The sequence below is a fragment of the Nerophis ophidion genome, linkage group LG01, assembly GCF_033978795.1.
Source record: "Nerophis ophidion isolate RoL-2023_Sa linkage group LG01, RoL_Noph_v1.0, whole genome shotgun sequence".
NCBI classification, from domain to species: Eukaryota; Metazoa; Chordata; class Actinopteri; order Syngnathiformes; family Syngnathidae; genus Nerophis; species Nerophis ophidion.
In genome coordinates, this window is record NC_084611.1 from 1,939,539 (window position 1) to 1,960,996 (window position 21,458).

Consider the following 21,458-nt stretch of genomic DNA (forward strand, 5'->3'; position numbering starts at 1 on the left):
CTCTGCTGAAAGTGCGGCAAGACGAGAAGATGAAAGGTTAGCGAGGTTCTGGCAAAGGTTCCTCGGGTCTGATGGTCTTCTGATTCCTACCACCTTTGCCAGAACGTGGCTAACCTTTCATCAAGTGCAGGTGTGTTGATTATTGATTGAGTACAGGCTCGTTGCTGCGTGGGCGTGCTGCGCTCAGCACGAGCGGGGACGTGTCTGAGTGTGCTATCAATGGAGGTGTGTCTTGGCGTGCTGTCAATGGAGGCGTGTCTTGGCGTGCTGTCAATGGAGGCGTGTCTGAGTGTGCTATCAATGGAGGTGTGTCTTGGCGTGCTGTCAATGGAGGCGTGTCTTAGCGTGCTGTCAATGGAGGCGTGTCTGAGTGTGCTATCAATGGAGGTGTGTCTTGGCGTGCTGTCAATGGAGGCGTGTCTTGGCGTGCTATCAATGGAGGCGTGTCTTGGCGTGCCGTCAGCAGAGGCGGCCGCCTGTCCAGCCGCCGAGGAGACGCGGGTTCAACTCCGTGTTATGCCAGTAAATAGAGCATGAAAACCCACAGTTGTGTCCTGGTTGTCGCCTCCTTCTCTGATCACAACAAACAGTTGCTTCATAACAATTAGGGAAGTTTGTGTCATGTTTGTCCTCCTACAGAAATCATATTAAAACAAAAAATATATATTTTATATGTTTTTCCCCTCATCTTTTTCCATTTTTCATACACACTTGAAAAAGCTCCAGAAGCCACTAGGGCGGCGCTACTAGAGGTGCGGCTTGCTGACCCCTGTTCTCCATATAGAAAGAATATTTACAACATTAATAATATTTACATACTATTTTTGGAATCTTTTGTTTATAAATGCTTTTTAATCTTCATTATTTATTTCATGTTTTTATATATTCATATACATATTTATTTGATTTTTTTATGACATTTTGGCCAAAGGGGGCGCAATTCTTACATCAGATGTTCACCTGGCGGGGATGGAGAGGGAAGTCCTTCTTTACTGTAGCTGCCATCTTCTTCTATCATATGTTGATGCTTTTAAGTGAAGTGAATTATATTTATATAGCGCTTTTCTCTAGTGACTCAAAGCACTTTACATAGTGAAACCCAATATCTAAGTTCCATTTAAAGCAGTGTGGGTGTCACTGGGAGCAGGTGGGTAAAGTGTCTTGCCCAAGAACGCAACGGCAGTGACTAAGATGGCGGAAGCGGGAATCGAACCTGCAACCCTCAAGTTGCGGGCACGGCCGCTCTACCAACCGAGCTATGCCGCCCCATAACCTGGCAATGTTTACTTTTCTATGCACATTCAATCAACAATCGTCCTGACTTTGGAGCAATGTTCACGCACTCTAGTATTTGGCTCTCTATTAGATGCAATGTTGTTGGGAGCATGATTTATGTCATCACTTCTTCACACCTCCTCATATGGAAGATACTTTTCCTTCTTCATGTCTCAAAATAGCTAGAAATACAAGCACACACACACAAGTCAGAGTTCATTGTGTGTGTGTGTGTGTGTGTGTGTGTGTGTGTGTGTGTGTGTGTGTGTGTGTGTGTGTGTGTGTGTGTGTGTGTGTGTCGCAGGTCATCGAGGAGCTGAGTGAGGAGCAGAACCTCTCTGGGACCACATCAGAGTCGCTTTGGTCCTGCAGGGTGGGACGCACGCACACACACACACACACACACACACACACACAGATTCTGTGGATATATGAAGTGTTTGATGATGTGTGTTTTCAGTCCAGTGCGGTTCTGACCCACAAAGACCAAGAAGATCCTCCAAGTCACCACAACAAGGACAAAGGTCTCAAACTGCATGTTTACATCCTGACAATTATTATAACCAACACTGACATTCAAGTCCAAAAAAAGTTTTAAAAAAAGTATACATATATATATATATCCATCCATTTTCTACCGCTTATTCCCTTATATATATATATATATATATTTATATATATATATATATATATATATATATATATATATATATAGCATATATATATATATATATATATATATATATATATACATGTCTATATGTATATTCATTATTTTTTTATTTTTTTTAATTTTTTATATTTATTTACTTAACATTTTTTGATTTTTTAAAATATATTATTGTCTGTTTCCCAGCTCGGCCTTCAGTGATGACATTAGCTCGGATTCAGACTCGGATTTCAGCGGTTTAAGCGATTCAACAGATTCCGCATGTATTGAAACAGATGGTCGGAGTATGGAGGCAGATAGTGAAAACTGAAGAAGAAATTTAAGCTATTGAGCGAATAGCTATTGATGCTATTCGGCCATAGCGTGGGTGTACCTAATGAAGTGGCCCATAGCACGGCTGCCTTATTAGCATCGCCGGTAAAATGTGCGGACCAAACGATCAGGACTTTCGCATCTCGTGACACTGGAGCAACTTAAATCTGTCGATTGGTATGTGTTTGTTTCGAATTAAATGTGGGTATCTAGTTTCAAATGTACATACAGCTAGCGTAAATAGCATGTTAGCATCGATTAGCTGGCAGTCATGCTACGACCAAATATGTCTGATTAGCACATAAGTCAACAACATCAACAAAACTCACCTTTGTGATTTGGTTGACTTAATGGTTGCAAATGCATCTGCAGGTTATCCATACATCTCTGTGCCATGTCTGTCTTAGCATCACCGGTCTAATGTGGAGACACTTTGGTACATTCAATGGGGGTCTGGCGGCAGATTTCTTGCCAGTGGTGCAACTTGAATCCCTCCCTGTTAGTGTTGTTACACCCTCCGACAACACACCCACCAGGCATGATGTCTCCAAGGTTCCAAAAAATAGTCGAAAAAACGGAAAATAACAGAGCTGAGACCCGGTGTTTGTAATGTGTTGAAAATGAAAATGGCGGGTGTGTTACCTCGGTGACGTCACATTCTGACGTCATCGCTAAAAGACCAATAAACAGAAAGGCGTTTAATTCGCCAAAATTCACCCATTTAGAGTTCGGAAATCGGTTAAAAAAATAGATGGTCTTTTTTCTGCACCATCAAGGTATATATTGACACTTACATAGGTCTGCTGATAATGTTCCCCTTTAAACATCATGATGTCACCACATAGGTCTGCTGATAATGTTCCCCTTTAAACATCATGATGTCACCACATAGGTCTGCTGATAATGTTCCACTTTAAACATCATGATGTCACCACATAGGTCTGCTGATAATGTTCCACTTTAAACATCATGATGTCACCACATAGGTCTGCTGATAATGTTCCCCTTTAAACATCATGATGTCACCACATAGGTCTGCTGATAATGTTCCCCTTTAAACATCATGATGTCACCACATAGGTCTGCTGATAATGTTCCACTTTAAACATCATGATGTCACCACATAGGTCTGCTGATAATGTTCCCCTTTAAACATCATGATGTCACCACATAGGTCTGCTGATAATGTTCCCCTTTAAACATCATGATGTCACCACATAGGTCTGCTGATAATGTTCCACTTTAAACATCATGATGTCACCACATAGGTCTGCTGATAATGTTCCACTTTAAACATCATGATGTCACCACATAGGTCTGCTGATAATGTTCCCCTTTAAACATCATGATGTCACCACATAGGTCTGCTGATAATGTTCCTCTTTAATCATGATGTCACCACATAGGTCTGCTGATAATGTTCCACTTTAAACATCATGATGTCACCACATAGGTCTGCTGATAATGTTCCCCTTTAAACATCATGATGTCACCACATAGGTCTGCTGATAATGTTCCTCTTTAATCATGATGTCACCACATAGGTCTGCTGATAATGTTCCCCTTTAAACATCATGATGTCACCACATAGGTCTGCTGATAATGTTCCTCTTTAATCATGATGTCACCACATAGGTCTGCTGATAATGTTCCCCTTTAAACATCATGATGTCACCACATAGGTCTGCTGATAATGTTCCCCTTTAAACATCATGATGTCACCACATAGGTCTGCTGATAATGTTCCCCTTTAAACATCATGATGTCACCACATAGGTCTGCTGATAATGTTCCTCTTTAATCATGATGTCACCACATAGGTCTGCTGATAATGTTCCACTTTAAACATCATGATGTCACCACATAGGTCTGCTGATAATGTTCCCCTTTAAACATCATGATGTCACCACATAGGTCTGCTGATAATGTTCCCCTTTAAACATCATGATGTCACCACATAGGTCTGCTGATAATGTTCCCCTTTAAACATCATGATGTCACCACATAGGTCTGCTGATAATGTTCCTCTTTAATCATGATGTCACCACATAGGTCTGCTGATAATGTTCCCCTTTAAACATCATGATGTCACCACATGATTATTGCTGGAGAAATACTGGACATTGAAACACATCAACAGTGTGCAAAATGTTTTTTTATTTTCTGGTGCATTTAAAAATCAATTAAAAGGCATCAACAAATAAAATATATCTTATGTGCTACTGTCAGTATTAAAATTGTAATAAATATATTAAAAGTGAAAAAAATAAAATATTTGAACTCACTATTGGATGCCATATAATCCAGTGATTTGATTTAATTTAACAATTTAATGTGATTTGATGACATTTGATATTTTTATTTGTTAAGATTCAATTTAAATGAAATATATTTGTTGCTTTTTTGGTTTGATTTGTTATAATTTATAAATTTTTTATTTTTGTGTTTGTAAATTTCAGCAACATTTTTCATTATTATTTATTTATATTTTACATTTTTTTGAGTTAATTTATTGACATTTGTATTTGTTTAATTTAACTGGAATGTTTTGGGTTGTTTTTTAATACATTTTCCGGTTTGATTTGATCTCATTTTTCAAAGTTGACATAATTAATTTGTTTAAATTGAACAAAAATGTCAATTAGTTGTCATTTAGATTAATGTACATTTATTTGATTTTATACATTTTTGGGTTCATTTCATGTCATTTAAAAAAGTTTATATGACTTGATTTGATTAAGTCTAATCAGAACTTTAATTGTATTGAATGTAACTTAATTGAAATAGATTTAATTAAATATATAATAGCTTTAAAAATTGTATTTGAATGCATTTTATGTAATTTTTAATATGATCTGCTATTATTTTATTGATCTTTGATATGATCTTTGATCATATTTAATTGAAATGTATTCTGTATGACATTCTTGCTTTAATTGATGTAATTTATTACTTTTATTTGATTATCTGTAATGTCAATTTTTAATTTGATTTGATTTAATGTATTTATAGTCGTTTCTTTTATATGAATTTGGTGTGGTCTTAATTTATTTTTTTAAATCCATTTATTCCAATATCTAGTCATTTGATTTCATTTGATGCAATTAGTTTTGTTTGATTTAATTTGATTTACTTGAATTTATTGTGCTTTCATGTAATTTAAGGTCATTAAGTGACTTTTAATGTGACCTTTGACAGACTTCCTGAACGTGCTGATGAACTGTCAGTGGCAGAGTCTGCTGTGTCAGGTGGAGGCGGGGCTTCTCAACATGTTTGGCGAGGACGGGGACGAGGAGGCGGGGCTAAGAAGGCGGCGGCCCCCCCAGTACACATTGCAGCTGCGAGGCTGCCAGGTGGAGGCGGGACCGGACGGCGCGTGCTCGCAGAGGATCACACTGAGCGCGCTCGGTGACCAGGTGGCCGTGCTGGAGGTGAGGCTCGGACAGGAAGTGATGCAAACAGGAAGTGGGCGCGCCAGAGAGCTGAACGGCGTCCGCGTTGTCGCAGGTGAGCTCGGCGGACGAGAAGCGGCGATGGACGCGACTTCTGAAGGACGGGGCGGCCGGTTACCGCGGCAACAAGGCCCGGCAGGAAGTCAGGTAGGCGAGGCGTCGGCATGGCGACGGAGAACAAAGACTGACGCTTGCCCCTCCCCAGCCCGCCGCGGACCGACACGTCCACGGACCCGCCCCTCTACTCCAACACCTCGCAGCTGGAGCACATGGTACTTGACCTTTGACCTTTTAGGCTCCGCCCACACACCTTGACGTCTCTTGTCAGCTCCACAGCTCTCAGGATGCTCGCCGCGGGACCTACGCCAACGCCGCACACGGTCAGTTAGCAAGCTCCGCCCACTTAGCCGCCAGCTCAGCCTGCCTTGAAAAGCAATGTTTGCTTGCAGAGACGCCGCGCGGCGTTCAGAAGTTGGAGTTGGCGGGCAGGAAGGACGTCCACCTGAGGGCGGGGTCAGAGGTCAACCTGGCCAAGCACAACAAACGCTCGTCTTTTCGACAGTCGCTGGCCGTGTGTGGCGAGAGAGCGCAGGTGACATGTGACCCCCTTGCAGGACACGCCCCTCACTGCATGTGACATGTGACCCCCCTGCAGGACACGCCCCTCACTGCATGTGACATGTGACCCCCCTGCAGGACACGCCCCTCACTGCATGTGACATGTGACCCCCCTGCAGGACACGCCCCTCACTGCATGTGACATGTGACCCCCTTGCAGGACACGCCCCTCACTGCATGTGACATGTGACACTCCTCCAGGACACGCCTCTTCACTGCATGTGACATGTGACCCCCCTGCAGGACACGCCCCTCACTGCATGTGACATGTGACCCCCCTGCAGGACACGCCCCTCACTGCATGTGACACTCCTCCAGGACACGCCCCTCACTGCATTTGACATATGACACTCCTGCAGGACACGCCCCTTCACTGCATGTGACATGTGACACTCCTCCAGGACACGCCCCTTCACTGCATTTGACATGTGACACTCCTCCAGGACACGCCCCTCACTGCATGTGACATGTGACACTCCCCTAGGACACGCCCCTCACTGCATGTGACATGTGACACTCCTCCAGGACACGCCCCTCACTGCATGTGACATGTGACACTCCTCCAGGACACGCCCCTTCACTGCATGTGACATGTGACACTCCCCTAGGACACGCCCCTCACTGCATCTTCTTCCTGCTGCTCTCTGCTGACCTCTACTGGTCTCTACTGGTCTCTTCTGGTCTTTTCTGGTCTTTACTGGTCCCTGCTGTTCCCTACTGGTCCCTGATGGTCTGTGGTGATTTATCCTGGTTCCTGAGAGTCTCGACTGGTTTCCAGTGTGCCCGCAGGTCTCTGTTGTTTCATACTGGTCCCTGCTGGTCTTGACTTGTTTCTACTCATCCCTGCTGGTCTCTACTGGTCCCTGTTGTTTCCGGCTCTTCTCTACTGGTCCCCGCTGGCTTTTATTGTTCTCTGCCAGTCTCTTCTGGTCTCTGCCAGTCTCTTCTGGTCTCTGCCAGTCTCTTCTGGTCTCTGCCAGTCTCTTCTGGTCTCTGCCAGTCTCTTCTGGTCTCTGCCGGTCTCTTCTGGTCCCTCTCGGCTCTGTGCTGGTTTCTGATGTTTGTCCTCGCTGGTCCAGGCCAGTCTGCTGAAGCCACTTCTGCTGCGGCGCTCGGCCTCGGTGAAAAGTTCCCTGAGACCTTCTCCTTCAGTCTTCTTCATCCAACACAAGAAGGTGAGCTTCATCAACATGATCTTCTCATGACGTTGTTTTCATCTTATTATCATGATGTTATCATCTTATTATCATGATGTTATGACATCATATCTTTATGACATTATTATGACATGAATATGATAGTATTATGGTATTGTTATGCCATGAATATGATAGTATTATGGTATTATTATGACATGAATATGATAGTATTATGGTATTGTTATGAATCTTTTTCAGGAATGGGAGAGCAAAGCTGCTTGACACCATGTGACTTGTGTGCAGATGACACCTTCGAAGTTATTGGCCACAGTCACTATTTATTTTGAGGTACTTGATGGTCACATGACTGGAGTCACGTGACTTAGCAACCGCGCCGTAGCAACAGCAGAAAAGACGTGTAGACAATCACAAATCCCCAATAAAGATGTCGGAACTTTGTTTTATTAGTTCTTGAAAGATGCAGAAAGTCATCCATGCAGCAAACATTCGTGGCAAACACTTGTTGTGCTGCCAATGACCACGTGGTTGCTAGGCAACACGTGCTGATGCTTCTTCAGGCAGCGATATATTGAGGTCACATGACCTACAATCTTCATATCCAGTCCAGGTTTGTCAACAAGTGCAATACATGTCCATCAACGTTAGCATTAGCATTGTCTCTATGTTAGCTCCTTTAGCATGTGACATCACACTTCAAACATCATCACTTCCTGCGGACGCTGAAGGAAGAGTGGGCGGGGTCGACGCACCCCATCGGAAATCAAAGAGTGGGCGGGGTCAACTCAACCAGATGTCAGCTCACCAGATCACAAATCAAAAAGTGGGCGGAGTCAACTCCCCCAATCAGAAATCAAAGAGTGGGCGGAGTCAACTCACCTCACCTGATCAAAAATCAAAGAGTAGGCGGGGTCAACTCACCCAATCAGAAATATAAAAAAGTGGGCGGAATCAGCTCCTCTAATCAGAATTTAAAGAGTGGGTGGAGTCGACTCACCCAATCCGGAATGAAAGAGTGGGTGGAGTCGACTCACACAATCAGAAATCAAGAGTGGGCGGAGTCAATTTGCCCAGAAATCAAGAGTGGGTGGAGTCAATTTACCCAATCCGGAATGAAAGAGTGGGCGGAGTCAACTCACTCAGAAATCAAAGAGTGGGCGGAGTCATTCACCCAATCAGAAATCAAGAGTGGGCGGAGTCAATTCACCCAATCAGGAATCAAGAGTGGGCGGAGTCAATTCACCCAATCAGAAATCAAGAGTGGGCGGAGTCAATTCACCCAATCAGGAATCAAGAGTGGGCGGAGTCAACTCACTCAGAAATCAAAGAGTGGGCGGAGTCAATTCACCCAATTAGAAATCAAGAGTGGGCGGAGTCAATTCACCCAATCAGGAATCAAGAGTGGGTGGAGTCCACTCACACAATCCGAAATGAAAAGAATGGGTGGAGTCAACTCACCCAATCAGAAATCAAGAGTGGGCGGAGTCAATTCACCCAATCAGAAATCAAGAGTGGGCGGAGTCAATTTGCCCAGAAATCAAGAGTGGGTGGAGTCAATTTACCCAATCCGGAATGAAAGAGTGGGCGGAGTCAACTCACTCAGAAATCAAAGAGTGGGCGGAGTCAATACACCCAATCAGAAATCATTGAGTGGGCGGAGTCAATTCACCCAATCAGGAATCAAGAGTGGGTGGAGTCCACTCACACAATCCGAAATGAAAAGAATGGGTGGAGTCAACTCACCCAATCAGAAATCAAGAGTGGGCGGAGTCAATTCACCCAATCAGAAATCAAGAGTGGGCGGAGTCAATACACCCAATCAGAAATCATTGAGTGGGCGGAGTCAATTCACCCAATCAGGAATCAAGAGTGGGTGGAGTCCACTCACACAATCCGAAATGAAAAGAATGGGTGGAGTCAACTCACCCAATCAGAAATCAAGAGTGGGCGGAGTCAATTCACCCAATCAGGAATCAAGAGTGGGCGGAGTCAATTCACCCAATCAGAAATCAAGAGTGGGCGGCATCAACTCAGCCAATCAGAAGAGAAGCCTGGTCAAAACATCACAGCATATCATATCAATGCCCGCGCAGGCGTAAAGGTGAGATGCCAGCCATCTGATTGGACACAGTATAAGGTGACATCATTGCAACCTTTGACCTGCATGGTGGGCGCTCCCTGATGACATCATTGATGACTTTATTGCTTTCCTGCGGCCATCTTTAAAGGGGATCGTTCGGCAAAAGACGTCACCGTGTTTGCACGTTTTACAAAAGCTGGCTTCTCGGCGGCGGCGAGGGGGCGTGGCCTGTTGTCGGTCAGAAGAGACACACCTTCTTCTTCTTCTGGTTCCTCTTCCACAGAGAAAGCTGCTCAAAGTCCTCCGGCGTCATCCCGAACACGCTGAGGAACTGTTCCCGCGACAGGTGTCTCTGCAGGTGCACGCACGGCCTCAGTGAAGTGAATTATATTTATATAGCGCTTTTCTCTAGTGACTCAAAGCGCTTTACACAGTGACCTTTCGACCCTGAACCCCCCCCCCCTTACCTCCAGCCGGGTTCTGTCCACGCCAGGAGGCAGCTTGCTCCGCCCTCGGTGCCGGACCACCAGCGTCTCATACGGGTAGATCTGTGCGGGGAGAAGGGGGACACGTTGTCATGGCGACCGCGGGCAGGTCCTCAGGTCACATGTTACCTGCAGCTCCGTCATGGCGGGCAGCGAGATGCCGCGGTCCATCCTGGAGTCGCCGTTCTGACACACAAGCACACAAACATCACCACAACATGGCCGACAGCACGCACGACGGGGAGGAAACACTACCTGAACACCTGCGGGAGACACACACACACACACACACACACACACACACACACACACATTAGCACCCTGCGCCCACACTCCTCTTTACCCATCATGCCTTGAGCACCTATCCGTGTCAGGAAGGGGGGTGGGGGAGGGGTACCTGCGGCGGGCTTTTGCGAGGGGCCAAATTCTGCTGACTGAAGCTGAAAAGAGCACACAAACGCAACACTCAGCACCTGAAGGCATCACACACACACACACACACACACACACACACACACTCACACACACTCACCCTGGACAAGCCTGTCCCAGAGGCTGCTGGGAAATAAACAGACCTGGAAGTGGCGGCCCCTGAAGAGGAAGTACAGACAGTAAGTGACCATGAGGCGTTCAGGTGAATCACGGACAATGCAGACTCCGATCATTGACGCGCTCTCTTGCCCGGAAAATAAATAAATAAATATATTTAAATACAAATGATAAAACATTTAAAAAATCTATTATTTTAAATAAAAATAAGATACAATAAAAATAAAAATGGACTTAAATGACTTAAAAAACATGAATACAAGCCAAAAAATAATAATCGATAAATACAACATACATGATAATAAAATTAAAAAAAATATGTTCTCATGCCGAAAGGTTTTTATGAACAAACTTGTCCAGGGTGTACCCCGTCTATCGCCCCAGTGCAGCTGGGATAGGCTCCAGCCCCCCTGTCACCTCCAAAAATACAAAGCAGTAGAAAAAAGAATGGATGGATAAATAAAATTGAATTAAAATAAAAAAAAAAATACAAATATTAATAAATATAATTAAACAAAAAAAATCTAAAAACAGAAAAAAATTAAAAACATTTTTTATTAAATTAAATACAATTAAATGCTAAAAAAATACTAAAATAAATAAATTAATAATCAAATATATGAAACAAATATTCCTAAAACATCACTCCATCCATTTTCTATCTACACACAATAATAACATTTTAAAAATGTTAAAAAATAAAATAAAATAAAAATACTTGTCTAATGCCCGAGTGCAGCTGGGATAGACTCCAGCCTCCAGCAGTAGAAAATGGATGGATGCATAAATAACATTGAATTAAATACAAAAATGAAGAAATAAAAACATATTCTCGTGCCAAATTGTTTTGTAAAAAGTAATTGAAGAAGAAATGAAAGATTGCGTGCAGTGCCGCCTCACGCCACCAGGTGTCACCACAGCAGCTCTGACGTCATCAGTACCTGCGTGCTGGCTGCGCTCAGGCAGGGAGCGACTTTTCCTCTTCAGAGGAGCCGACTGGTCCACTTGCTCCCTCAGGAGGATCCTTGCCAGGTTGGACTGGATCTGAGTTGAGCCGGACTCGGGAGGACCAGCTGCCAGCCACACCTGGTCCTGGTCCTGGTCCTGGTCCTGGTCCTGGTCCCTGGCCTCGTTCCTGCGACACTCCATCTCTGGAGGGGTGAGGGGAGCATGTTAGAGCAGTCAGGTGTGCAGGAGGGGAGGAGCCAGGAAGAAGTCACCAAAGACGGCCATGGAGGGAGGACAGGGCCAGTAGTCACTCTCCATCTTGGACGGCAGTCTGGGGTCTGGAGGCTGGGCGGCCGGGAACTTGGAACACTCGATGATCAGCTCCTCCAAGTGCTTGCCTGCGGGGGGGGCGGGGGGGGCCACGCCTGGACACACACACACACACACACACACCAATAAGTGAGTGTGTGTGTGTGTGTGTAAGCTGCAGGTGAGATGATGCACCTTGTTTGTAGATTGGAGGTTTCTTGTACATGTTGCTGCCATCGTCTGAAACAACACAAACTCTCATCATTCTACTTCCTGATTCTTCATCTAAAGCAGACTCTCTACTTCCTGCTTTTTCATTCTACTTCCTGTTTTTTCGACTAAAGCAGACTCTCTACTTCCTGCTTTTTCATTCTACTTCCTGTTTTTTCGACTAAAGCAGACTCTCAACTTCATGCTTCTTCAATCTACTTCCTGCTTCTTCATCTAAAGCAGACTCTCTACTTCCTGCTTCTTCAAATAATGCAGACTCTCAACTTCCTGCTTCTTCAATCTACTTCCGGCTTCTTCATCTAATGCAGACTCTCTACTTCCTGCTTTTTCAAGTAGTGCAGACTCTCTACTTCCTGCTTTTTCATTCTACTTCCTGTTTCTTCAACTAATGCAGACTCCCGACTTCCTGCTTCTTCAATCTACTTCCTGATTCTTCATCTAAAGCAGACTCTCTACTTCCTACTTTTTCATTTTACTTCCCGTTTCTTCAACTAAAGCAGACTCTCTACTTCCTGCTTCTTCAAATAATGCAGACTCTCTACTTCCTGCTTTTTCATTCTACTTCCTGTTCAACTAAAGCAGACTCTCTACTTCCTGCTTCTTCAAATAATGCAGACTCTCTACTTCCTGCTTTTTCATTCTACTTCCTGTTTCTTTAACTAATACAGACTCTCGACTTCCTGCTTATTCAATCTACTTCCTGCTTCTTCATCTAAGGCAGATTCTCTACTTCCTGCTTCTTCAAGCTACTTCCTGCTTCTTCATCTAAAGCAGACTCTCCACTTCCTGCTTCTTCAAATAATGCAGACTCGCTACTTCCTGCTTTTTCATTCTACTTCCTGTTTCTTCAACTAATGCTGACTCTTGACTTCCTGATTCTTCAATTCACTTCCTGCTTCTTCATCTAAAGCAGACTCTCTACTTCCTGCTTCTTCAAGCTACTTCCTGCTTCTTCAATTCACTTCCTGCTTCTTCATCTAAAGCAGACTCTCTACTTCCTGCTTCTTCAATCTACTTCCTGCTTCTTTATCTAAAGCAGACTCTCTACTTCCTGCTTCTTCAAATAATGCACCCTCTACTTCCTGCATTTTCATTCTACTTCCTGTTTCTTCACCTAAAGCAGACTCTCTACTTCCTGCTTCTTCATTCTACTTCCTGCTTATTCAAATAATGCAGACTCTCGACTTCCTGCTTCTTCTTTCTACTTCCTGCTTATTCAAATAATGCAGACTCTCGACTTCCTGCTTCTTCTTTCTACTTCCTGCTTCTTCATCTAAAGCAGACTCTCTACTTCCTGCTTCTTCAAGTCAAATCCCCTCTTGTGGGACAGGACGTCCCTTAAAGTGTTCCATGGTCCAACATGTCTTCTCAAGGGTAACACTCTCTCTCCTTCATCCACTCATTACCCAGTTGCACTCATTGTTCCATCCATCAATTCATCCATTTATTCATTCGTCATCCATCAATCCATCCATTCATTCAGTCATCATCCATCCATCTACCAATGTGTGTACCATTCATCCATTTGTATTTAAATAACCCATCCAATAACTCACTCGTCCATTATTTCATTAATTCACTCCTCCATTCAGCCATTCATCCATCCACCCATTATTCAATCCATCCACCCATTCACTCATCAGTACATCTATTCAAGGATTCACTCATCCATCCATCAATTAATCCATTCATGCATTATAATTTAAAAATACATCCATCATTTATCAATCTATCATTAATTAATTAATTCATTCACTCATCCATCCATTTTTTCATTTATCCATCAATTCAATTCATTCATGCATCCATCTATTCATTGGTCATCCACCCAACCATCCATCCATTAATGTATTTATCATTCCATCCACCCATCCATTCATCTATCCATTCAATCAGCCATCCATCTCTCCAGCCATTCTATTGATGGACCCATCCATCCATTCATGAAGTAATCCATCAAATTATTCACTCATTCATCCATCCGTTCACTCCCACATCCAGTCATTTATCCATCCATCCGGTAATTAATCAATAAATACGCTCATTCACCCATCAGTCCATCTATTAATTCATCCACTCACCCATCCATTAATTCATCCATTCCTGCATTATAGTTTAACAATCCATCCATCCATTTGTATATCCATACATCCATCTATTAATTAATCCATTCATTCACTCATCCATCCATCCATTCATACATCCTTCCACTCACCCATACATGTAACCATCTATTCATTCATTCACCCACCACCATTTAGCCATAATTCCTTCATCCATCCGTTAACCCAGCAGTTAATCTGTTTATCCATCCATTCATCCACACATCCACCCACCCCTACATTCATTCAGTCATCATCCTATCAATGTATGTACCCATTTATCCATTCATTATTTAAATAACCCATACAATAATTCCCTTGTCCATTATTTCACCCACCCATTCATTCACTCATTAATTCTTCCATTCATCCATCCATCCATTGGGGTTGCGGGGGGGTGCTGGAGCCTATCTCAGCTGCATTCTGGCAGAAGGCGGGGTACACCCTGGACAAGTCACCACCTCATCGCAGCCATCAATTGATGAATTGATAAATGATTAACTCATCCATCCATCCATCCATCATCCATCTAACCATCCATTCATCTATTAATTCATTCATATATCCATCATCCGTTAATTAATCTATACATTCACTCATCCATCCATCATCTATACATCCATCCACCCACCAATGCATGTAGCCTTTCATTAATTATTTAATCTATTCACCCATCACTCATTCATTCAGTTATCCATTAATTAATTACTTCTTCCATCCATCCAACCATTAACCCACCAATGTATCCATCCATCCATCCATGTATCTAGTCATTGATCAGTCATTCATCCATTCATACTACAATACATGTGAGGAGGATGTGAGGAAGTTTCAAAATAAAAGTTTACCAGGTTTGTGGAAGTGTTGTAGGGTCTTAGAAGGTTGTGTGTGTGGTGTGTGTTGTGTGTGTTGTGTGTGTGGTGTGTGTGGTGTGTGTGTTGTGTGTGGTGTGTGTGTTGTGTGTGGTGTGTGTGGTGTGTGTTGTGTGTGCGGTGAGGAGGAGGAGCAGGAGGAGGAGGAAGGTGGTGGTGTGTTGGCGCTGTGTTTCCTGCTGCGGGAACCAGGTGAGGAACATGCAGGAGAACTTCCTGCCAGCCACTCCTTGGCCTCCTTGAGGAGGTTCTGGGGCAAACACAGGTCAGAGGTCAGAGGTCAGAGGTCAGAGTTGCGGCCAGGCTGACCTGGGACCTGCCGGGGACGTACCTCGGGGGAGGTGGGCGGGGAGAAGGACGTCTGCAAGAGAAGGCCAGGTCAGACATGCAGGTGAAGGTGAAGGTTGACTCCGCCCCCTGGCGTGACTCACCAGTGGCGTGTAGGTGTAGTGCGGACGATACGTCATCAGGTCCGGCCTCTCGATGTCCAGGATGGCTTTGTCCCGCGGGAGCGCCGCCAGGTCCTTGTATTCGATCACGCCGTCCTCCACGCGGGCCTGCCAGGTGGACACAGGTGGACACAGGTGGACACAGGAGTACACAGGTGGACACAGGTGGACACAGGTGGACACAGGTGGACACAGGTGGACACAGGTGCACACAGGAGGACACAGGAGGACACAGGAGGACACAGGTGGACACAGGAGGACACAGGTGGACACAGGTGGACACAGGTGGACACAGGAGGACACAGGAGGACACAGGAGGACACAGGAGGACACAGGAGGACACAGGTGGACACAGGAGGACACAGGTGGACACAGGTGCACACAGGAGGACACAGGAGGACACAGGTGGACACAGGAGGACACAGGAGGACACAGGAGGACACAGGTGGACACAGGAGGACACAGGTGGACACAGGTGGACACAGGAGGACACAGGTTGTCACAGGTGGACACAGGAGGACACAGGTGGACACAGGTGGACACAGGTGGACACAGGTGGACACAGGAGGACACAGGTGGACACAGGAGGACACAGGTGGACACAGGTGGACACAGGTGGACACAGGTGGACACAGGGGGACACAGGTGGACACAGGTGGACACAGGTGCACACAGGTGGACACAGGTGGACACAGGTGGACACAGGTTGTCACAGGTGGACACAGGTGGACACAGGTGGACACAGGAGGACACAGGTGGACACAGGTGGACACAGGAGGACACAGGTTGTCACAGGTGGACACAGGTGGACACAGGAGGACACAGGTGGACACAGGAGGACACAGGTGGACACAGGAGGACACAGGTGGACACAGGTGGACACAGGAGGACACAGGAGGACACAGGAGGACACAGGTGGACACAGGAGGACACAGGAGGACACAGGAGGACACAGGTGGACACAGGAGGACACAGGAGGACACAGGTGCACACAGGTGGACACAGGTGAGTGCTGCTGGTGGAAGACGCACGCCGGCGCCAGGCGCTCACCACGATGGCGGCAACGGGAGATCCTGGAGACCTGGAACCTCGGAGGGACAAGACGCTCCCGGGAGACGTCTGAGGCCTCTGGCGAGCACACACACTTAATATCACACACAACACACAACACACAACACTAGCACCTCCCCTTCTTCTTACCTTTGGCATCATCATGGCTCACTTCCTGTCAGCGACGCCTCACTTCCTGTTAAAACAGTGACATGGCAGGTAACCAGCAGCTGAGATGCTGCACCGCTACACAAACACTACACTACACAACTACAACACTACACAACTACTACACCACTACACAACTACACGACTACTACACGACCACACCACCACACAACTACACCACCACACCACTACACAACTACTACACCACTACACAACTACACCACACCACTACACAACTACTACACCACTACACAGCTACACCACTACTACACGACCACATCACTACACAACTACACCACCACTGCACAATTACACCACTACACAACCACTACACTACACGACTACACAACACCTACTACATGACCACACTACTACACAACCACTACGACACGACTACACAACAACTACTACATGAACACACTACTACACAACCACTACGACACGACTACACAACAACTACTACATGACCACACAACTACACAATGACTACTACATAACTACACAACCAACTTCTACACAACTACACAACTAAACAACGACTACTACACGACAACATGACTACACAACAACTACTACATGAACACACGACTACACGACAACTACTACACAACTACACAATGACTACTACACAACAACAACTACAGAACTATACGACTACACGACTACACAACGACCACAGTACGAAAACATGACTACACGGCGACTATTACACAACTACTACACGACTACACCACTACACAATGACTACTACACGACTACTACACGAGTACACAACAACTACTACACAACTACATGACTAGACGATAACTACTACATGACTACACAACTACACGACTACACAAAGACTACTACCAACTACACAAAGACTACACAACGACTACTACACAACGACTACTACTTCACTACACAAATACATGACTACTACACAACTACACAAGGACACAACAAGACAACTACACAACTATACAATGACTATTCCATGACTACTCCACGACTACACGGCTACTTAACGACTACTAAACGACTACACAACAACTACTCCACGACTACCCAACGACACAACTACACAACATGACAATGAGCTTCAGCTCTGGATTGTCCCACGGACCACAAAGAGATCATTCCGGACTCTTGTTGTCCAACAATGGGATAAATGTGTGAACATTACCTCGGAGAGAAAGTCACCATGTTGTAGCTCCGCCCCCTGAAACACACACACACACACACACACACACCCACACACACACACACACACACACACTGGTCAATACGAGGCTTAATCAAGGCCTTTGTGCATGTGGAGCAACAAACATGCCAATTTAACAGGAGCGCTAACAAGCTAATGCTAAAATCAATAAAGAGACTTTCAAAATAATGGCACAGTAAACTTAGTTGTCAACATCTGCAGGTTAATATCTGCTCTCTAATCACCAGTTTGTACTTGTCCTGAGTAATCCCATTCAGGGACCATTAATTGTATTTATAAAGGTGCACAACACAGCTTTTTGTAATATGAGTCAATCCAAACAACCTTCCCTAGTCATGGCGCAGGAAAAATAAATCAACAAGTCAGCACACATGGTCACACATAACACCGCCTGCTCACTGTTTCATTTCATGTCCAAGCACAACACATCATTCAAAATGAATCCATTTAAATCCCCTGCAATGCATGATGGGAAAAATACAAAACACTACACACTTTTCCATGTTCGGTGCATTTTAGCTGCTTGATATTTCCTATTGATTATAAAACTTTAAGGAGATCCTCACAGGAATCGAACTTTCACATACTCTTACAGTTGTTTATTGAAATTATTTTGACAAAACAGTTATCAGAAATTCAATAAAATACAAATTAAATGGTCTTTTTTCATACATATATAAGCAATGTGTGTGTGTGTATATATATATACACACATGTATTCATATACATACATAAACATATACATTTATATATTTACGTACATGTACATATACACCTACATATACATATATACATGTTTTCTTGAGGGAACTCTCCGAAGGAATCAATAAAGTACTATCCATACATCTATATACATATATACATCTATATATACATCTATACATATACATACAGTATACATATACATATAACATATACATATATACACATATATTTATAGTACATTGAATGTGAGTGTGAATGTTGTCTGTCTATCTGTGTTGGCCCTGCGGTGAGGTGGTGACTTGTCCAGGGTGTACGCCGCCTTCCGCCCGATTGTAGCTGAGATGGGCACCAGCGCCCCCCGCGACCCCAAAGGGAATATGCGGTAGAAAATGGATGGATGGATGTTGTATTGTTACTTCACATGCAGTTAACTTTCAGGCCCCTGACCAGTTTTTGGAGCCCAATTAAGCCCCCAAGTCAACAAGTGTGGACCCCCCATGCCATATTGTGACCCCCGCTTTATTCTGGCGCCTAATTTGCAGCGCCCGTTGCTAAGCGACAAGAGTTGCGTAATGCCTGCAGCACTGTCACGCCAAAGAAGGCATCGTGTCTGGTATGACCCACGCTCCCTGAATGCAGCGTGGTGGAACAAGAGGTAAAGGTCCGTGCGCTCTCAGGCCCCGCCTCCATTGTGCGGCCAAAGGAAGTCAGTGACCGCGACTAACGCCGAGCGTTGAGGCGCACGCCAAGAAGTCACATGACAGCACGACTTTCTCGCTCTGCGCCTTGAAAGGAATTCTGGGAAATGTAGGAGTGTGTGTGTGTGTGTGTGTGTGTGTGTGTGTGTGTGTGTGTGTGTGTGTGTGTGTGTGTGTGTATGTGTGTGTGTGTGTGTGTGTGTGTGTGTGTGTGTGTGTGTGTGTGTGTGTGTGTGTGTGTGTGTGTGTGTGTGTGTGTGTGTGTGTGTGTGTGTGTGTGTGTGTGTGTGTGGTCTATTTTAGGCCAGCACCTCTATCATGTCGCTGGCAGCCGATTGGAGCAGTGCAAGTGGTTGCCTAGCAACCTGCAGATATCTCCCAGCATTCCACGCCGCTCGCTGGCCCGGCAGAGCGGCCCGAAGCTTCCGACGCATGTGACATCATCACCATTGCCCAACTTTTTTTTTTACAATCGTATCACGACTCAGCACTTTTCACCTGGGAACAGCAGCTGTCAGTCAACATGGCCGACAGGAAGTGGAGAGGTGATGTAACTGTCGCCACGGTTACAAGAATATTCGAAGTGGAAGACGTCCTTATCTCGGCCCGGCAGACGCGACGCCGCGCCCCGCCAGTTAGTACGACATCGGCCGATGATTGACAGGAATGTTCCTCACACTTCTCTTCCACCTGGGAGAGCATCTCTGGTTGTCATGACAACCGACACCTTGTGTGTGTGTGTTGTCCATATGTCAACCCACACTTAACATTCCTGCACTGGAATCATTTTGTGCCAGCAATCAAATTGAACACACACACACACACACACACACACACACACACACACACACACACACACACACACACACACAACACACACACACACACACACACACTCCTGCATGGCCAGACCCCCTCCCTCGGCCCCCTGCTGCTGTTGGAGATAAGCAGCGAGGCCTCCTGCTGTGAAGACAACATCCAGCCGCCAATGACGCCGCTCACCTGCCACCAGGTAGGAGGATGCCGTTTCCGTGACGACGCCTGGCTTCCAACTGGCTTCCGACCTCTGACCCCCGCAGGCCACTCGTCATGACCGGCCGTGAACTGTGGGGGCGATGGATCGCCATGGCAACGCAACACTCTGATGGCATCTTATATGCTAAGCTAGTGTGGCTAACGGAGTCATTGTACCTGTGTGTGTGTGTGTGTGTGTGCGCGTGCACGTGTGTGTGTGGGTGGGTGTGTGCGCGTACACGTGTGTGTGTGTGTGTGTGTGTGTGCGCGTGTTATATAAAACCATCCTCCCCTCCTTAATCTTTTCGCCCCCCCTTCCCTCCCCCCACTACGCAGCCTCTTACGTCACGTCAAGATCATGACGTCATAACAATCATTATGAAGATGATGAAGAGCCAGTCGACTGCAACCCCCTCCCCCCCCCAAAATAAATTAACAACACACACACATGATGAACTATGGGGGACAAACTCCCGCCACACACACACACACACACACACACACACACACACACACACACACACACACACACACACACACACACACTTTTGATGTCTCGGCGCACCGCTCGAACGCGACATTTGCAGTTTTGGCGCGCAGAGAAGCGCAATGACGTCACCCGGACGTGACAACAACTGACAAACACACTCTTTGTCGGCGTGAGACAACATCAAGGTGAGTCTTACCTGCGTACGTGCGCGTGTCCTGTGCGTGCAAAACACTCCTAGCGACTGTGCTCGGGAGTCACGCCCACCTCATTTAACGCGCGTGTGGGGGGGAGCAGTCCACTAAGAGAAGGGGGCGCGGCCTTCAAAAACAAAGTCACGCCCACCTCATTTACCACGCGTGGAGGGGGGGAGCAGTCCACTAAGAGCATGGGGCGTGGCCTTCAAAAACAAAGTCACGCCCACCTCATTTACCACGCGTGGAGGGGGGGAGCAGTCCACTAAGAGCAGGGGGGCGCGGCCTTGAAAAACAAAGTCACGCCCACCTCATTTACCACGCGTGGAGGGGGGGAGCAGTCCACTAAGAGCAGGGGGCGCGGCTTCCAAAAACAAAGTCACGCCCACCTCATTTAACACGCGTGGGGCGTGGCCTTCAAAAACA

At 45.6% G+C, this 21,458-nt stretch overlaps 2 protein-coding genes across 8 annotated transcripts in view; one reads left to right on the plus strand and one right to left on the minus strand.

Moving 5' to 3' along the window:
* si:dkey-220o5.5 (actin filament-associated protein 1-like 2) overlaps window positions 1–7,925 on the plus strand; it is a 24,434-nt gene extending 16,509 nt beyond the window's left edge. For both annotated transcript variants that reach the window (XM_061893103.1, XM_061893057.1), the window contains exons 8-16: window positions 1,580–1,648; window positions 1,736–1,799; window positions 5,456–5,688; window positions 5,765–5,856; window positions 5,915–5,981; window positions 6,038–6,089; window positions 6,159–6,301; window positions 7,407–7,502; window positions 7,725–7,925. In XM_061893103.1, coding sequence (XP_061749087.1) covers window positions 1,580–1,648; window positions 1,736–1,799; window positions 5,456–5,688; window positions 5,765–5,856; window positions 5,915–5,981; window positions 6,038–6,089; window positions 6,159–6,301; window positions 7,407–7,502; window positions 7,725–7,748 — 840 coding nt within the window. In that variant the 3' untranslated portion in view covers window positions 7,749–7,925. The remainder of the gene's footprint in view (window positions 1–1,579; window positions 1,649–1,735; window positions 1,800–5,455; window positions 5,689–5,764; window positions 5,857–5,914; window positions 5,982–6,037; window positions 6,090–6,158; window positions 6,302–7,406; window positions 7,503–7,724) is intronic.
* On the minus strand, window positions 7,907–21,106 carry LOC133547475 (dematin-like). Of its 6 annotated transcripts, XM_061893242.1 has the most exons (16): window positions 21,038–21,106; window positions 17,896–17,931; window positions 16,710–16,755; window positions 16,560–16,637; window positions 15,492–15,617; window positions 15,392–15,421; window positions 15,037–15,310; window positions 12,051–12,095; window positions 11,819–11,971; window positions 11,540–11,749; window positions 10,582–10,640; window positions 10,447–10,489; window positions 10,305–10,312; window positions 10,179–10,235; window positions 10,032–10,112; window positions 7,907–9,916 (listed from the first exon to the last, which is right to left on the minus strand). In XM_061893242.1, the coding sequence occupies exons 3-16, from the start codon at window positions 16,722–16,724 to the stop codon at window positions 9,803–9,805; spliced, it is 1,293 nt and encodes a 430-aa protein (XP_061749226.1). In that variant the 5' UTR covers window positions 16,725–16,755; window positions 17,896–17,931; window positions 21,038–21,106; the 3' UTR covers window positions 7,907–9,802. The 6 variants fall into 6 exon arrangements, 4 of the variants coding, with proteins under 4 accessions (XP_061749226.1, XP_061749175.1, XP_061749193.1 ...); XR_009805648.1 differs by lacking the exon at window positions 10,305–10,312; XR_009805626.1 differs by lacking the exon at window positions 10,305–10,312 and having other exon boundaries at window positions 10,393–10,489.
* Between the last annotated feature and the right edge of the window lie 352 nt (window positions 21,107–21,458).